The 17,786-nt window shown below is 44.5% G+C and overlaps 1 protein-coding gene across 1 annotated transcript in view; it reads left to right on the top strand.

Annotated features, from left to right (window-relative positions):
* Positions 1-9,478: 9,478 nt before the first annotated feature.
* HSPA12A (heat shock protein family A (Hsp70) member 12A) overlaps positions 9,479-17,786 on the top strand; it is a 163,902-nt gene continuing 155,594 nt past the window's right edge. The window contains exon 1 of the mRNA XM_040254823.1: positions 9,479-9,590. Within this exon, the coding sequence (XP_040110757.1) occupies positions 9,503-9,590 (88 nt within the window). The 5' untranslated portion in view covers positions 9,479-9,502. The remainder of the gene's footprint in view (positions 9,591-17,786) is intronic.

The raw sequence follows: 17,786 nt of genomic DNA, 5'->3' as shown, positions 1-17,786 counted from the left end.
GTTTTTCCTAACTCAATTTTTTCATTATTGATGCCTCCTGGCAGTAGTCATTTCCAGTGTAATAGTACTAACAACAACAAAAACCAACAGCAACTATCATTGATGGATCACTTTTATATGCCTGTGTCTTTCCTTGTATCATTCCATTGAATCTGCACAACAGTCACAAAAGGTAAGTGATTGGCCCAAGGTTACACAGTTAATAAAGAGCAGAGATGGAATTTGAACCAAGGCCTGGCTGACTCCAGTGCCCACACATTTCTTACTGTGCTCCACTGCCTCTCAAGTCTAGAACTTTCAGGCAGATTCAGATGCCTTGTGTCATCTTTTGCAAGACTCTTGACCAAGAGAAGCCAGCTGGGTTCCTCACACTGAGTTTAGAGAAAGGAGCCTGGGCAAAGGTGGTAATCTCTTGATCACTGGTTCTCAGTTGGGGCTATACACAAGAATTACCTGGGGATTCTACTAGATTCTGCCAGGATTTTGGCACCATTAGAATTAAGTACCACAAGAAGGATTACCTATTCTATTCACTGCTGTAGAATTGAAAAATGCTGATGCCTGGGCCCTTAAAATGGAATCTCCAGCGATGGGACGCAAGCATGGATATTTTCTTTTAATATGTGATATTAATATGCAGCCAAGGTTGAGAACCACTGCTCTAAAAGATTTCTTCATGGATTGTGTCATGAAGAGAATGATTACAGCTTTACCCTGGAATGGGTTGATAATGAATGCTGCCAAGACGATCTGGAAGTATTGGGTCTTGAATCAGACCCCATGGGTTCAAGTCCTGGTTCTTCCAGTTCCCAGCTGTGTGACCTGGTACAAGTTACTTAACCTCTCTGAGCCCATTTTTTTCCCATTGACGAGTATTTTCAACAGAATTGCTATGATTTAAATTTAAAAATCCATGTGACCTTCTTCCTGCTGTGCCCCAATCATAGTAAATGATGTCATTATTACCCAAGAAATTAAGAAAAAGGAAAATGTAGCATTTTTTGCAGTTTGGTGGTATTGTCTGAAAACCTTTATTTAGCTTTGTACCGGAATTCAGATGGAATTGAATTAAATGATAAGGGGACCCCCCCCCTTTAGAACAATATTAGTGACCTTTAAACCTTAACCATTTTCACAGAATTATAAAGTTGATGTGTTATTTCTCTCTTGCTTCCCAAGTGTAGCAGGAAGCTGGAGTCATAATCATAAAGTGAGTGTTCAAAACTGGCATCCTGTCAAAGGCTGTTTTCGATTCAGCCTTCTGGTCATTTGTTCAAAGGGCTTTGACACAAGACCAAAAGATCCTGTTGGAGATGCTGCTGCTGGCAGTTTAATTGGTATTTTTCAGGGTGTAGACACACGACTTCTATATAGGCAGAATGAAACTGGAAACAGGGCAATTAATCCAGAGAGTTCAGACTGTAAGGAGAAAAGGAAAGAATTAGGCAAAAGAAATTCTTTTAAGCAAGCTATTTTGCCATTTTTAAATAGATACTTTTTAACTTTATAGAAATAGATACAACTTAAAGAGTATTTTTGTGACATAATTATGGGGCTCATAAAGCAAAATGAATGCATATAAAATATCCAACAAAGGCCAGGTTTTCTAATTTACTTTTTTTAATATAAAAGGGGCAAAATAAATGTAGTAATTGCATTTCTTATGAACAAAGAAAAAGTTAAATGTATTTTCCACATAGGGGGCAGCAAAGAAGAGAGGAATCCTGGTTAAGAGGACCAGTTAGATGTTTTATCAAAGTATAGCTAAAAATGTTTTCTCTTATTACTGGCACAAATATTGATTGGGTTTGTCTCTTGGCCCCTGAAAGTTGTGAGCCTGCCTATTTTGTTGTTGCACTTGAGCGAGAGCTAATATTAATAAATTGCTTGACTTTTGTAATTAAACATAACCCAATTGAAGGGAATTTTTGCTTCCTAGAACATGTACTTTAATCTGCTTCAGAGGAATTATTTCATGTTACCAAAATCAAAAGACTGTCTGTTCCTTTGTAATTGATCATTTCTACAGGCCTGGTCATGAATCTCATGGTAATGTTAAACCTTCAAAAAATTATTTGGGAGATTTGAAAAATTCACTTGTCAAAAATTTAGGATTTGACTCTTTACATTTATTATTGGCAAAATGCAGGATTGTTTGTTGTTCATGTTGTTTTCTCTTTTTATTCCTTGATTTGCTTTTTTTCTCATATTTGAGAAGTTTGAGAAGTTCTTTGAATATTAAAAAAAAATACCGGCATAGATGCAATGAGAATTATTTCTTGAAGAATTGTGACTTGAGGGAATAAAATTCCCATGAATTTTTAGTGAATAAAATAGGCAAATTCCTCAATATTGATTTAAGTACATCTCTTTCATATATGACAATCATATGTAAATTTTCATCATTGGTCTCCAAAGTTATTTAAGGAGACACTTGCAAATGATTCTCCAATACAGATCTAATGTGTTAGATTCAATTCCTGTATAGTTTTTTTTTTTTTTAAAAATGTAATTGTATTGTATATTAGCAAGGGGTAATGGATCCTGTTTTTAATTAAGTAATACAATTATTACATTTTGTGATTGTGCATTCAGTACCTTAGGAGGATATCATAGAAAGGAAAGTAGTAATCATCAGAATCAGTTTTTTCAGAAAAGCAAATACTGTTTCCATTAATATACTTGAAGGAGAGACAGTATGGTGAAAAATTAAAATATTTCTAAAATGGAAGGAATTTTAATACATCATTAGTGATGCCTATCTTTGTCTTGGGCTATAGTCAGCATAAGCATATTTTAAATGCTATACAATTGGGGAAAGAAGGAAAAGAAACATACAAGAGAATCTAACACAGTAATACTCGGACAGAAATAAAGAGCTGACGTGTATTAGGGTGATTTTGTATGATGGTATTTGCATTTGAAATAAGTAATTGAGGCTAAAGTAAGGTTTGGAATAGAAGTATCAGGGTGCCCACTGGTGTCCATTTCTTTTTGTGTGCAGAGATGCGGCCAAAAGCAGAATCGAGACTAATCCAGGGTCCACCCTCTCCTCGGCTCCCAGAAGGAGCTGCACTTGTTCAAAGGCTACTGTTAGACTGTTGTAAGAATGTGAGTTGATTTATGACCAACAGAGTGACTTAATATGTCCCTGAGCTTTGCTAAGGAAGCATCTCTCCCAAAGTTCATGGCCATATATTTGTATGACCTTTCTGGGAATTTGAAAATGAAGAAGATTGTGAAATGAACTCACGAGGCAGGGAATTTCACAGAGAAGAGCCATCTCGGTTAACTGTAGATGTCTGTACCTTCTAAAGAATTTTTCTACCTCTAAAATTTTAAAATTAGATTCCCTGTTTGAGAGAACTAGTACCAGATTTCTTTTTTGGGGGTATACAATTATTCCATGCCAGCACTTACTGGAATTTTTATTCACTTGTGGATTTGACCTGAACTTTGGTTGCCTAATCATAACTGCTTTCTTTTCTTTATAGCCAAGCTGACAGGATATAAGGGAAAAATAAAATTTCTGTGCTTGTTCTGAGTATACAAAATCAAAGGCTGTCTTTTGTAGGGTAAGAATCAAAGAGTATGTTTTATAGCATAAGAACAAAAATAAAGCTTTTAATGTATGATATTTGAAGTAGGTAAGTAGTTATCAATTTATAAGCTTAGAATGAATATTGTCCTATGTATCATTTATTACTTTACTGAAAACAGTCATTTTGAATTAACTAAGACCATTGATAGAAAAATATAAACATACAGATATCCAATTAATATTTTTTCTGTATATTTCTCATAAGCCTAATGTTAGCAAATTAGTTTTCTTTTTTGGAGGATAATTACAAATCTAAAAAAGCAAAAATGCAATCAAAATGAAGAATTCAAAAGTATAACTCTTTTCATTTATATTTGCAATAGACTTTTTGTCTCCAAGTATTATTTGTCCTATGAGAACGAAAGGAATCACCACGTGTGTTTTTTTCTTAACTAGAAAGATAACCATTTTACCTTCCCATGTGTCTGTTGCCTGGGTTTGATTGTGACTCACCAGGGGATGCCTTGAACTTTTCACACTCTTTTCCCAGCCCTGATGCTAAGATAAAAATATACTACCCTACTTGACATAAAACCAGACCCTGGCTGGTGGACCAGAGACCATCACACACACAGACACACACACGCACACACACACACACACACACACACACGCCTATACCCTCTGGGGTAAAGGCTCAGCTGCCACCTCTGAGTCAGCGTACATGATTTTTATGTTTATGAGCAACTCACCTTGCTCTCCAAATTTAGACTTTAGGACTGTACACCTCACCCCATCCTATCTCATCCATTTTTGACAAAACACATAGCTAAAATTTTAGTGTTTTTTTTTTGTTAATGAACTAGTCCCGTGGGTCTGTCATACTTGTGTTGATGACTAATGTGTGTCTATTTCCAGTAGATATTTTGTAATAAGCTATAACTCTGAAAGAATATGATGGGAGGAAAGGGACCTGTATCAAACAAACTGGAGAAAACCAGTATGGGAGCACTTAATGCTTTCTGACTTTTGAAAGGAAGGAAACTTTGCAGCAAGGAAATTGTAAGGCACAAGAAAAGTAGGCTTGAGCTTTTCATGGGGGAGGGGAGTGAAGTCCCTGCTTGTATAGCATCTGTGCTGTCTGACTTAGTCATGAAAAACTGCAGCTGAAGTGTCTCTCTGGATGATCCATGCATTGAACCAAGGGATAAAAGAGTAAAATCTTTTTCTTTCCTTAGCTGGTGGTTCTATATTAATTCAGGAACTATAAAGCAAGTTTCAAATTGACATCCTTTTCTAACTGGAAAGCAAGCATACCTTATATAGAGAATACAAACATTTCAACAGGTACTGTTACCCAACTGCCTGGTGTTAACTTTTTATTTGAGCACAAAAGGTCTTAACATTTCTGTGTGTTAACTTTTAGTGGATGTAATCCGTGAACACTGAGTAAATAAAGGGCTCAGGCTGAGAAGCCTGTGGCTTTCATTGCGAAAGTAAATTTACAGAATCTGATTATGAAGCATGTTAGGTCTTCCCTTTCAGAACAGTAAGCATGCACCTTTCATTGGATAGGTGTGCATAGACATAGAGATGATATAGCACCTTAAAATGCATTCTTTTTTCTTTTTTTTTTTTAACACGAGTCTGGGAATTCCCTGGCAGTCCAGTGGTTAGGACTCTGCACCTTGACTGTAGAGGCCCAGGTTCCATCCCTGGTTGGGGAATTAAGATCTCAGAAGCCGCATGGCACGGCTAAAAACAAAAGAAACAACCCCTGCCCAAACCAAAAAGCAAAACAAACAAACACATGCCAAACATCTCGACAAACTCTCTTTAGTATGAAGTTCAAACATGTGTAACCCAAGGTTAAGTTCTACCTTGTAAAGTCAGGTGGTTTAACATGTGCTATGAACATGAGGAATAGGACGTGCAGCCCCGTTTTGTCGTGTCTGAACTTTGGAATTCTATGCAGACCTCTTGCAGGGAAGATGCAAAAGTGAAACCAGTCCTGGCTTCGAGCAGATTTGATATTCATTCCCTGATGATGTGCTGGTTTGGCTTATTTTCTTCCTTTTCAAATATTCTTTCTCTTCCCCCTTCCAGAAATATGGTGAACCAGTGTCAATAGGGTCCATACAGGCTCCCGCTCCAGGAGTTCACATAGAGGACGCCAGGCAGGGCATCAGCCGCAGGCCAGCCAACCTCCCACCCCACCCCGCCCCCACCGTGAACGCCACCTTCCCGGCACTATTCTGCTCCTACTATGCTTTACATATCTGGGATCTGGCCTTGACGGTTCGGGTGCTCCTGGTCTTGACCTCAGGGCCTTACTTAACTCAACCCACTCTTCCTCTTGTCTTGACTGCCTAATAGGGAGAGCGGCTAGAAATAACTGTGTGATCCTGTTTAGTGTTCATCTCACTATTTGCCATGATAGGCATCGTTCTTATAGATAGGTAAATCACAGAGCCAGGCAGAATGTCCACTCCCTCATTTTACAGATCTCCCTCCGCCCAAAAAGAAAAAGATCTTCCCTTATAATAAGCACATAGAAAAAATAAATTCCTGTTGCTGATGAAAGATTGATTGATGAACGTAATTCTTTTTATGCAGGAATCAGTTTATTTAATGGGTTTAAATGTAAAGAGTTTTAAATTTTTCTTCATCATATGTGTAGATAAAGGGAAAACACCTTTTATTATATATATAGTGTATTTTGGTATAATATGTGTAATTGCCCTGGTATCATGTGTATTCTGACAATATTAAAAGATTTAAAAGTCTAAAATCCAAAATTCCAAGAAAAAAGTGTTGTACCTGTTTATAGTTATGAAGCTTGTACCACGACCTTTTAGAGGGTTTAGATGTAAAAAATTCTATGGCTTTCTTCAGATTTATACTTTTAAAATGACCTTTTTATAGCCAAGTTCCCTATATTCTTTCAAGTAAGCAAGCAGATGTTTTTGCCTTTTTTTTTCTTAAGTACAATAACAAGCATGTCTTCTGCCCTTCATCAGCTACAAAAAAATATTTATGGCTCATACAGTTGGAAGGTGATTCACCTGAAGCTTGGTTCCCAAATTAGTAACTCGGCAGCATCTCATTTAGCAAGTGGTGCTTACTACCAACTGGGGGGAAAAATAACCCCCTCTCTCTCTCTCTCTTGTTCAGATATAAACTTAAGCTTTCACTTGTCAGAGGAAAATGAAACCATCACAAACCACTGTTTATTTCGCTCGCAGCTTCATGCCTACGACAAAGTAATTTTTCTCCAGGTGAATTACTCCCTTACATTGGTGCAGCAATGACTAATGAAGTTATTTATGAAAACTCCTTAAGTGTGTGATCCCCGTTCCCACAGTGTGTCGCTGCTGCCGCCAAGTGACAGTTCTGGAAAAAATCAGCAAATCTTAAGCAATTAGAAAATCGATTCCTCTTTCCGAGCGAAGGCCCCTGCTACCTCTAGACAGAGAGACTGTCTTCCTAGATGGCAGGAACTGAGGAAGAATGCTCGCCTCAATCAGCTTGACCCACGTGGGCGTCACACACACACACACCCCCGTGCCCCCCGCGCTGGAATTCAGGGCTTCTGAAAAAAGAAAGCCAGCGGTGAATCAGAAAACAGTTTCTTGGGCTTCACCGAATATATCCAATATTCAGGTTGAGGCTGTTTTTAGCTCAGTTTGGGTCGTGTCCCACAGTCTCAGGCAAAATCATGCTTCGCTACAGGGAAGGGAAATTGTCCTACAGATCCATAGAGCGCACCCAAAACTTGTAACTTTCGCAACACGCCAGCGCGGGGAGGGGGCGGCGGGAACCTATGCAAAGATTGTTCTCTTGAGCAACCCCATTCTTGAACTGGGCTAAGAGCTTTTCAATTGCTGTGACATTTTCAGCCAGGGAAGTAGCAGTCGTTGCAGAGCCATGTTTTACGGGCAATTACTTTATATGATCAATGGAGCAATTCCCCTTCCAGAAAGGAACCAAAGCGATCAAGTTAAATCATTAAAGAGAGAAAGAGAGAGCGGGAGAAAAGGACTCGTCTCATTAGCAGGTGCGGGGCTGCGGGCTCCGCGGCGGCGGCGCACAATGTCGCTGGCCCTTTAAGACAATGGCCGTGCTTCCCCCACACCCACCCCCCGCACCCCCTCCCCGGTCGCTGTTGACAGGTCTAAACCTCCCTAGCAGCCCATTGTGGCCGCAGTAGGAGGCACCTGCAGAAAATGTGCCAAAACCAGGCAGGGAGCGAGGGCTTTTCAATAAGCTCCGCAGCTGGAGGGACGAAGCATCACCAAACAAGCCGGCGCGGAGCAGGCACGTGATGGGGAAAGGGGTCACCGCCAGCCACCTCCTATTGGCTTCCTGCGCGCCCGTCGGTTCAATTTGCTGACATCCACTAGCCGGCTTTTCTCTATTTGCTTAATATGCTGAGGTATTTAGCTTAAAAGCACTAAATGCTCCATCACGACGAGCTGCTCTCTCCCTTTCCCATTTACTGTTATTAAGGACATTTTCCCTCGTATTTTCTTTCGCTTTCCGCCCCAAAACTAAGATTGTTTTCTTTCGCTCCTCTCTCATGACTACTTACAGGCATTCTCCACCACACGCTGCTGCTGCCCGCTTGATTTTACTCGTCTTTAATTCAGGGACAAGTAATACGGAAGGTCTCTGCTGCTTTCCTAAAGCGCAAGCATCCTGGCTGCCCTAAGCACAGGTCTGGACAGGGCAATTGCGTTTCAACTTAGCAGACGTTTTTTGTGCATCTTCTGAGTACCTTCCCTGAGGGCTTCGCGGTCAAGAATCTGCCTTCAGTGCAGAAGATGAAATGTGGGTTCGATCCCCCGGTCAGGAAGGTCCGCTGGAGGAGGAAATGGCAACCCACTCCCGTATTCTTGCCTCCCAAATCCCATGGACAGAGGAGCCTGGCAGGCCCCAGTCCACCGGGGTGACAAAAGAGTTGCACTCCACTGAAGGACAAAATAGCAAACAGCTGTGTACCTACCACTGTCCTTGGGGCTCTGGGAAACCCAGATATGAACAAGACTGTGCTCCCCTTCTTGTACTGTTTAAGGATCCAGCAGAGAGAGGAAGTGGCTAATATAGCTGCATTTGTTTTGCACCCATGCACTTCTCTGTATAGTACTGGGTTGGCCCAAAAGTTCGTTGGGATTTTTCCATAACATCTTAAGGAAAAAATCAACAACTTTGGGGCTAACTGGATACTTGCAGCCCTTTTGAGAATAGGCAGAAGTGGAGGTGGGGTAGGGAGGGACCTGGGAGGTGCTGGTGGTGCTGTGGCTTTGTGGAGCCTGCCTTGGGAGTCCAGAGGACAGACTGGCAATTTCAAATCTCCAAGATAAATGATAGATGAGTGAATTCACTCAGTCGTGTCCGACTCTTTGCGACTCTGTGGACTGTAGCCCACCAGGCTCCTCTGTCCATGGGATTCTCCAGGCAAGAATACTGGAGTGGGTTGCCATTTCCTTCTCCAGGGGATCTCCCCAACCCAGGGATCAAACCCAGGTCTCCTGCATTGCAGGCAGATGCTTTACCCTCTGAGCCACCAGGGAATCCCCAAATGATAGATGAGAACCTCGATCTTGGCAGCTCCTAAGCGTCCAAACTCCTTACTTTCATCCACCACTTTCCAGTTCTCATGATATTTCCATGTTGTTTTTTTTCCCCTCACTTGAAGTAGTAAGGCATTATCTCTATCTTACAGATGAAAACATCTGAGATTCAGGGCAAAGCACCTTGCCCAGGGCCCCACAAGGAATAGGTGGTAAGTCAAAGGCCCACAGCAACTGCTCCCCTGCCCCCTCCCCCGCAAACGGTGGCTTCCCTTCTACCCTGGGCTGCCTCTCAGCCTGTCTGCCCCACTGAGCACACAGTTTGAGAGCAGCCTGGAGGCACCTGAAGTGATGTGTTCACGGTGTAACTCTCTTCCCCCTCCTACAGATGGAGAGTGTTGGTGTATACAGATTCTGTGGGTGTACAGCAAAGAACAAAATGAAGTGTGATTCCAGGTGGGAGATGACCGCTTCAGGTAGGAAATGAGCTGATGTGTGTAAGTATCAAACGCGTCTGAAGTGGTCACCCCCAGCATGCCATTCCTTTAGAGAGGGATGAGGTACTTGTACATATATATGTGCACACGTTGTCCTAAGGCATTTGCTAAATCGTGGCTTGCTCAGAGTGGCTTGTTCAGAATCCCAACACGTGGTGAGAGGTGTGAGAGAAAGAGGATCTCAGGCACTTGGCTCATGAAGTCATTTCCCACCTACCCGAAGCCCAGGGTGGTCAGGGTCCACGCTCACAGGCACGGCTCGTGGAGCAGGACTTGACATCCATGTAGCCTGCCTGACGTGTGCCGGCCTCCTGCTCTCCATGCACCGGGCTAAGGCAGGAAGAGATGGTCTCTCCCCTCAGCCCAGCTTGTTTATGCTTTAACACGTCTCTCCTCTCAGAGGACTGGTCCTCTTCTTCCTTCTTCCCCAGTGCACACCCCCCACCCCACCCAATTCTGGAGAAAACAAGCGGACTATTCATGTAACAAGAGAAAGAGTGAGCAGGGAAGGGGGGAGAGATGCCACCGACAAACTCCATTGAAAGCCGCTGGCTGTTCATTTACATTCACACTTTTAAAAAATGTTAACTAATGATGTTAAATGGTTTGCCAGAGGTCCTGGCAGGTCAGTTGTAGAAGTGTCATTTCTGCCTAATTAGGGCTCTTGCGGCTGCCCGGGGCCTCCCAGTGCAACTGGTGACAAGCCGGCAGCTGACAGCTTCAATTGATGCCAATAGGAAGGTTGGGCCGGTCATGTTTTCCAACTCAGCCAGGTGTTTGCTGAATGGGGGAGGGGGCCTGGCGAGATCTGAGCGCTTCTATGATCCTTTTTCTTTCAGGGCTCCCTCCCAAGTCCTTCCCCTTTGCCTGTCTTGTCTTGTGTCAAGGTCAAGAATGGGCTTTGCTAAATCAGCAGTTTGGGTTATCTCTGGGAGGTCATTAGCAATCCCCAGCCCAGACATTTCAAGTGGTCTCAGACCCCAGATGCTAGATATTTTTTTCTCTCTAAAAAATCAGAGGGTAGGGAAAGAAAAGTTTTAGGTGAAAAACAATAGTAGGAGAAAACAAAACAAAGCAAAAAAGACCCAGAAAGTTCTGCGTAGCCATCAAAGCATTAAGCTTCTGAAGACATTCATAATAATCAAATTCCTTGAGGAGAAAACAGCTAAAGCATCAGTGCTTTAATCAATGCCTTTAACCTTTCACTGAAGAAAAGACAGCAGTGAAAAACCCTAACATGTTCCACTGAATATAGAGAACCTGGCACATAGTAGGAGCTGAATAGATAATTTATTGTTTGATTTTTCAGGAGAAAAATCACTGAGAAGCAAAGAGTGACTGATAGAGATCCTGCTATTTCTCATGCTTACTTTCATTGTTTCTGCAGCGCTCTTTGAAATTCTTAGTTGAATGTGAAATACATACTAAGTTGATGTACCACATGATGGGGTGATATGATTATCTTATTTTGGTTTTTTCTTTCCTCTTTTTTTTTTTTAACAACTTAAATCAAGCAAAATACCACTGGTGCTGGAGCCCTGGGCTACAGCAACTATGACACAAAAAGACAGTCCAGTAACAGAGATAGGACATCAGTGTCTGGAATTTGGAGTTGACACCCTGGCCGATTTGTGCCTGAATTCAACCTACTAGCACTTGAGTGTGTGCGCAGGCGCACACACACACACACACACACACACACACACACACATTAACTGAGCCTATTAGCAGGCCTGGTAGACAAGGAATGACTGGATTAATACATGGGGTTTTGGGAGCAGTGCTGTGTTAAAGGGGAAAACGTGAACTGAAAAAAGCCATGCTTATGAAAATCTAAGACCAGACCCCAGGATTGCAGTTCTAAGAAGGAGATGGGAGATTCGGGTGATGGGTGTCTGAAACTTTAAGTTTGCAGCTTCCTTTCTTCACACAATGATGCCTTTCCCATCTGCTGCCCCTGTTTTCTCTAATGTGGGATACTGAAAAGTAGGGCCAGAAAAAACAGACTATTGGTTTTATCAAGGAGTGTTGTGAAAATAAAGGAGACAGTGTACTGAGCACACCGAGGGCGATATCTGGCGTATATCAGGTGCTGGATGGCGCTAAGTTCCCTCCCCGCTGTCCCAGGTTCTTCTCGGTTGGAGACCATGTGCTGTTCTGTGGTGTCAAGCTATTTTCTCAATACCCAGGACATATTTGAACAAAGAGAATTAATAGACTTGACTAATAGGCTGACCTCATGAATGGTGAATGAGCAGATTAATCTAGACATTTTCAACCAGTTTAGTTGCCTGTCTCACACTTTCCCTCCAGGGACCACCTTTGTCACTGAAAAAAGAAAAAGTGAAAGTGTTAGTTGCTCAGTCATGTCTGACTCTCTGCAACCCCCATGGACTGTAGCCTGCCAGCCTCTTCCCTTCATGGAATTCTCCAGGCAAGACTACTGGCTGGGGTTGCCATGCCTTCCTCCAGGGGATCTTCCTGACCTAGGGATCGAAGCCAGGTGTCCTGCATTGAAGGTGAATTTTTTTCCGTCTGAGCCATCAGGGAAGCCCCCTTTGTCACTAAATTCCCTTAAAAGACCCACTTTGCGTTTTTGTCCGTCCATGTTGTGCCACAGCACATGCTCCTTTTCCTCTTCTTCAGCAGCTTCCTGTGTTTCCTCGTACTGCTTCCATCCTGGGATGTGGTTCCGCTTCTGGCCCCAGTACTGACCCTTGTCTGTGCTTTGCCTCCCATATCTGCCTCTGTCTCAAGTCCTGATCTGCAAGACCACTATGGCTGGGTGTGTCCTCTGAGGCCAAATGATTGCTCTCTGGCTTTTACTGAATGCTCAGGAAGTGGCCACTTAAGACTGGCCTTGTGGTTAGGAAGATGAGCATTTAAAAATCATTCTGTTGGATATTAGTGGTAAAGAAAACCTAATGCAGCAACTAAACCAGCATGGAACAAGAAGCCAATTAGTTACTAAAACTGAAACAGAGAAAACACTTTTGAGAACTTGCCAACAGAGGAAAGAACGTGTGAATTACAAGAAGTCCTCTGGCATTAATATCTCCCGACTGTATGCATGATAACCGATCGTTACAGTGGTGACCCTGGAAAACTGGAATTATGTTCAGCTGTATCTGGGGCTTCCCAAGTGGCACTAGTGGTAAAGAACCCACCTGCCAATGCAGGAGACATAAGAGATGCAAGTTCAATCCCTGGGTCGGGAAGATCCCCTGGAGAAGGAAATGGCAACACACTCCAGTATTCTTGCCCACGAACAGAGGAGCCTGGTGGGCTACACTCCAAGGGAGTTGCAGAGAACTGAAGCAACTTAGCACGCACAGATATTACCTAAGCCTCTCTGAAAGGCAAATCTGATTTTGTTTTTCCATTGTTTTCTTTGACCTTAAACCCTTACTCTGGTCGGCCTGACATACTGGCAGTTCTATCGACATTTCAGGATGTTTCAAGGCTCAGGGCCTTTGAACAGATTCTTCTTTATCCTTAGAATGCCTTTCTCCACCTTGTTTGCCTGTCAAACCACCTACTCGCTGTGCCACCTCCTCCACCAAGCTTCTCCTGGCACCCCCATGTTAGATTGACCTTTCTCTCTTTTGTATCCCCCTGCAGAGTCTCACATTCTTCTCAGTAATCAGAGTGTAATCATGGTTCAGTTCAGTTCAGTTCAGTTGCTCAATCGTGTCTGACTCTTTGCGACCCCATGAACTGCAGCATGCCACGCCTCCCTGTCCATCACCAACTCCCCGAGTTCACCCAAACCCATGTCCATCAAGTCGGTGATGCCATCCAACCATCTCATCCTCTGTTGTCCCCTTCTCCTCCTGCCCTCAATCTTTCCCAGTATCAGGGTCTTTTCAAATGAGTCAGCTCTTCACCTCAGGTGGCCAAAGTATTGGAGTTTCAGCTTCCACATCAGTCCTTCCAGTGAACACCCAGGACTGATCTCCTTTAGGATGGACTGGTTGGATCTCCTTGCAGTCCAAGGGACTCTCAAGAGTCTTCTCCAACACCACAGTTCAAAAGCATCATGGTACAAGTTCCCTTTTATTGAGGGCCTTCTGTTTGCCAGCTAAGTGTAAGTGCTTTTGCTGTTGTAGGTAGGTGCTTACTACTGATGAGGACACTCAATCAAGGTGCATGTTTAAGGTGCATGAAAGAGGACTGGAGCTCATGCACTAACCACCGTTCACCTAGAACCACCCATGTACGCTGCCTCCCATTATAAGTGGCTGCCATGCTGATAAGCCTGGGTGTGTGGTTTCAGTTTTCTCCTCTCTAGATGGTGAGGCCCTGGAGGGTGGTGACAGTCTTATTAAATCACTTGATGTTGTGGTGCTTAGCATAGGGCCAGCACGTGGCAGAGACATGAATTGTCTCTTGTGGTCTACCCAGAGCTTAATGAGAGCCTCTTTTAAGGAAGGAGTTCTAGGCTAGGCTGAAGGTGCTATAAGGTCAAGGAGGTTGGGGCCCTGAAGGCCAACTGTGCCCAGGATCAGCCATGCACAGCAATGTTCTTCATGTCTGTCTACAGAGGACAAGGAATGAGCAATTGTTCTGTATTTCATGTTCCGTAAGGCTTCCTGAGAGAGCCCTGTTTTTCACGTGGAACTACCAAGTCATTTGGGCTTCTGCAGTGACTCAGCAATAAAGAATCTTCCTGCAATGAAGGAGACGCAGGGGTTATGGGTTCGATCCCTGGATGGGGAAGATCCCCTGGAAGAGGGCATGGCAGCCCACTCCAGTATTCTTGCCTGGAAAATCCCATGGGCAGAGGACCCTGGTGGGCCTCTGGGGTCCATGGGGTCACAAAGAGTTGGACATGACTGAGCGAATGAGCATGCATGCACCAGGTCACTTGGCCAAGAATTTCTGCTTGTTTGAATTCTTCAGAAAGAACTCCCATTGAAGCACACCAAATTTAGAAATGGGCTTTCCTTTCACAAATATGTGTGTGTAAGTTCTCATTCCTGCTCTTCATTCAATGTCTTTTTGTTTCTGTAATCTCTCCTGTCTTGAAAAGGGACTTTTTTAGACATACATGTAATACAATAATAAGAATGATACACCCAAGATAAAGGACTGAAAGGGAACCAAGGCAAAGTCAAGGGTGAATGAGGTCACAGATGCATACCATGAGGTCCTGTGGATTTTGAAAGATGAGCCACAAACATGTGTCTCAGTGTCTGTGCATCAGCTGGAAGGGGAGGGGATGAAGCAGGTCTCAGCTTGGCTTCCACTCTTTCTCTACCTCCACTCTTATCTCTGCGGAGATATCAGGAACATGAGTTGGGTTTTCCAGGAAACTGTTTGCATGAGGAACTGGTCATCTCCCAGGAAGCCCCAAAGGTAGGGCAGAGTGATGCTTCTCCCAGAGGAGAAGGTCATTTTGCGTATGTCGTGATGTCACTCAGGCTTCCCTGTGGCTCAGACGGTAAAGCCTCTGCCTGCAATACAGGAGACCCTGGCCCAGGAAGATCCCCTGGAGAAGGACATGGCACCCCACTCCAGTACTCTTGCTTGGAAAATTCCATGGATGGAGGAGTCTGGTGGGCTGCAGTCCATGGGGTTGCAAACAGTCGGACGCAACAGAGCGACTTCACTTTCTTTTCTTTTCTTTGATGTCACTCAGTCTGTCCCTCACCTGCCTATGGCCCGGGCTTGAGCGAACGACGACAGAAGCCCCTCGCTGTCCCATGTACCTCCCGTTCTGAGAGCAGGGGGGCGCCGGCCCAGCTGCTCACGGTGATGACCCAGCAACGTGGTGGCAGCTCCGGTGATGTGGCGGCGGCGGCGGCGGCGGCGGCGGTGAGCCCGGCGCTGGCAGTGTTGGTGGCACTTGCGTGGGGGCGGTGGCACCAGCACTGGCGGTGGCGGTGGCACCAGCACGGGCAGCACCTGTGCCAGCAGGAGGTGGCACCACACCTTCCAAGTGGATGTAGCGACATCGCAGCGGCTGCAGGGGCCGGTCAGCTTCAGCCAAGGTCGGGGAGGGGTGGCTGGCCGCGGCCCAGAGCGGCTCTGCCTCCCGTGATGAGGGCCCTGCAGCAGCTCCATGGGAGACAAAAGCCTGGACAACAGAGAGGAGGCCCATCCAAGGAGGCATTTGAGGCTCCCCTGGAGGAAGACTTAGGGGCTTCCCAGGTGGCTCAGGTGGGAAAGTGTCTGCCTGCAATGTGAGAGACCTGGGTTCGATCCCTGGGTTAGGAAGATCCCTGGAGAAGGAAATGGCAACCGACTCCAGTACTCTTGCCTGGAAAACTCCATGGACCGAGCAGCCTGGTAGGCTATAGTCCGTGGGGTCACAAAGACTTGGACATGACTGAGCGACTTCAGTTCAGTTCAATTGGAGGAATACTCTTCCAGTAACAGGTGGGAATTGGAGCCAAAGAAATGCTGTTCAATAACCCCATTTTTAGCCTTGGAATTGGGTGATCCAGATAGAGATGAGTGACGTTAAGATATAGAGCATTTGTGAGATAAAAACAAAGCACTTGGTTAAGAAAAGCTCAGTTCTTCCTCAGGTGGGAGCTGAGGCACTTTCATCCATTCATCCAGTGACTCAGCAGGCATCCGTGGAACCTTTGCTGGAGTCTGGACTCAGTTTCCAGGGGATCTGAACGGGCTTTGCCATGTGCTAGTCTGAGAAGGCTACATGATTCTCTACACCCCAGTTTCTCCATCTGTGACATGAACTATGACGTATTTGCCTCAGTGGGTTTGAAGAGAATCAGATGCACATGAAGTTTTTAGCAGAGTGCCTGTCACCCATTAAGCATGAGCTATGTGAGAGGTTGTGAGATGTTCTCGTCCCTCATTAACTAAAGCAGTATTTGTCCATGTGAAATGCTGCATTACTATCATCTGGAAGGATGCGGCGCTCTGTTATCTGTGGCTGCTGCTTGGTAGAGAGTTTATGGGTGATTCAGCTGACAAATTACTTCTGTTATCTGCCTTTCCCTGGTAGCTTTTTTCCTTGGTAGCTTAGTGACTTCCCTGGTGGCTCAGACGGTAAAGTGTCTGCCTGCAATGCGGGAGACCTGGGTTTGATCCCTAGGTTGGGAAGATCCCCTGGGGAAGGAAATGGCAACCCACTCCAGTACTCTTGCCTGGAAAATCCCATGGACAGAGGAGCCTAGTAGGCTACAGTCCATGGGGTCACAAAGAGTCGGACACAACTGAGCGACTTCACTTTCTTTCTGGTAGCTTAGCTGGTAAAGAATCTGCCTGCAAAGCAGGGGACCCTGGTTCAATTCCTGGGTTGGAAAGATCCCCTGGAGGAGGGCATGGCAGCCCACTCCGGTATTCTTGCCTGGAGAATCCTCATGGACAGAGAAGCCTGGTGGGCTGCAGTCCATAGGGTCACAAAGAGTCGGACACGACTGAGTGACTAAGCATGCACATATCTGCCTTTCAGGACTTTTCTGGAGCACATGGACTATATATGGGATTTCCAACAGCAGGGAAAGAGATCCCAGCTAACCATCTCTTTGGCTAACCGTCTCTGTGGCTAACCATCTCTTTGGCACATTGCTCTGTTCCCTGACGCCTCTGTCCCTCACATGCTTGAACAGTTCCCATGAAGGGAGGTGTGGAGGTACTTAGGGCAACTTGTCCAATCTGCTGGCAGCTCTGACTCTCAGAAGGTTCTCCCTCTCTCCACTCTCCCTTGACTACAGCATCTTCTGTTTACCCCCAGTGTCTTCAGCGTTTCTTCCTGGAATGTGGTTTTACAGTCTTTTGTCATTCTGAGATTCAGTTTGTTGATATGCTCCCCAACTTTAATGATGATATTATTGAGCCACAATTCACATACCATACAATTCACTCATTTAAAGTGTGTAGTTCAATGATTTTTAGTGTATCATGGAATTGTACAGCCATCACCAGATCAATTTTAGAGAACCGAGTCTCTCTCAACTCAGACTCTCAGACTGTTTGTAGTCTCTGATAGTTATATTTCTTGTTCGTTTGTTCATTTAATAAATACATATTAAGCACTTCATCTATGCCAGGCACAGTGATAAATTCTGGGGAGACGAAGGTGATTGAAATTCTAGATGCTCCCCTCATGGAGCTGGTAATTCACCGAGTTCTTCAGACTGTAACCCTGTACTTAAATAAACATGTCGTGATGAGCAGGTGTGCACAGCAAAGAGTTGGGGA

This window comes from Oryx dammah, unplaced genomic scaffold, assembly GCF_014754425.2.
Source record: "Oryx dammah isolate SB20612 unplaced genomic scaffold, SCBI_Odam_1.1 HiC_scaffold_14, whole genome shotgun sequence".
In the NCBI taxonomy this organism is placed as follows: Eukaryota; Metazoa; Chordata; class Mammalia; order Artiodactyla; family Bovidae; genus Oryx; species Oryx dammah.
The sequence above is the reverse complement of the archived record's forward strand: the minus strand, read 5'-3'. Positions and strand labels throughout refer to the sequence as shown.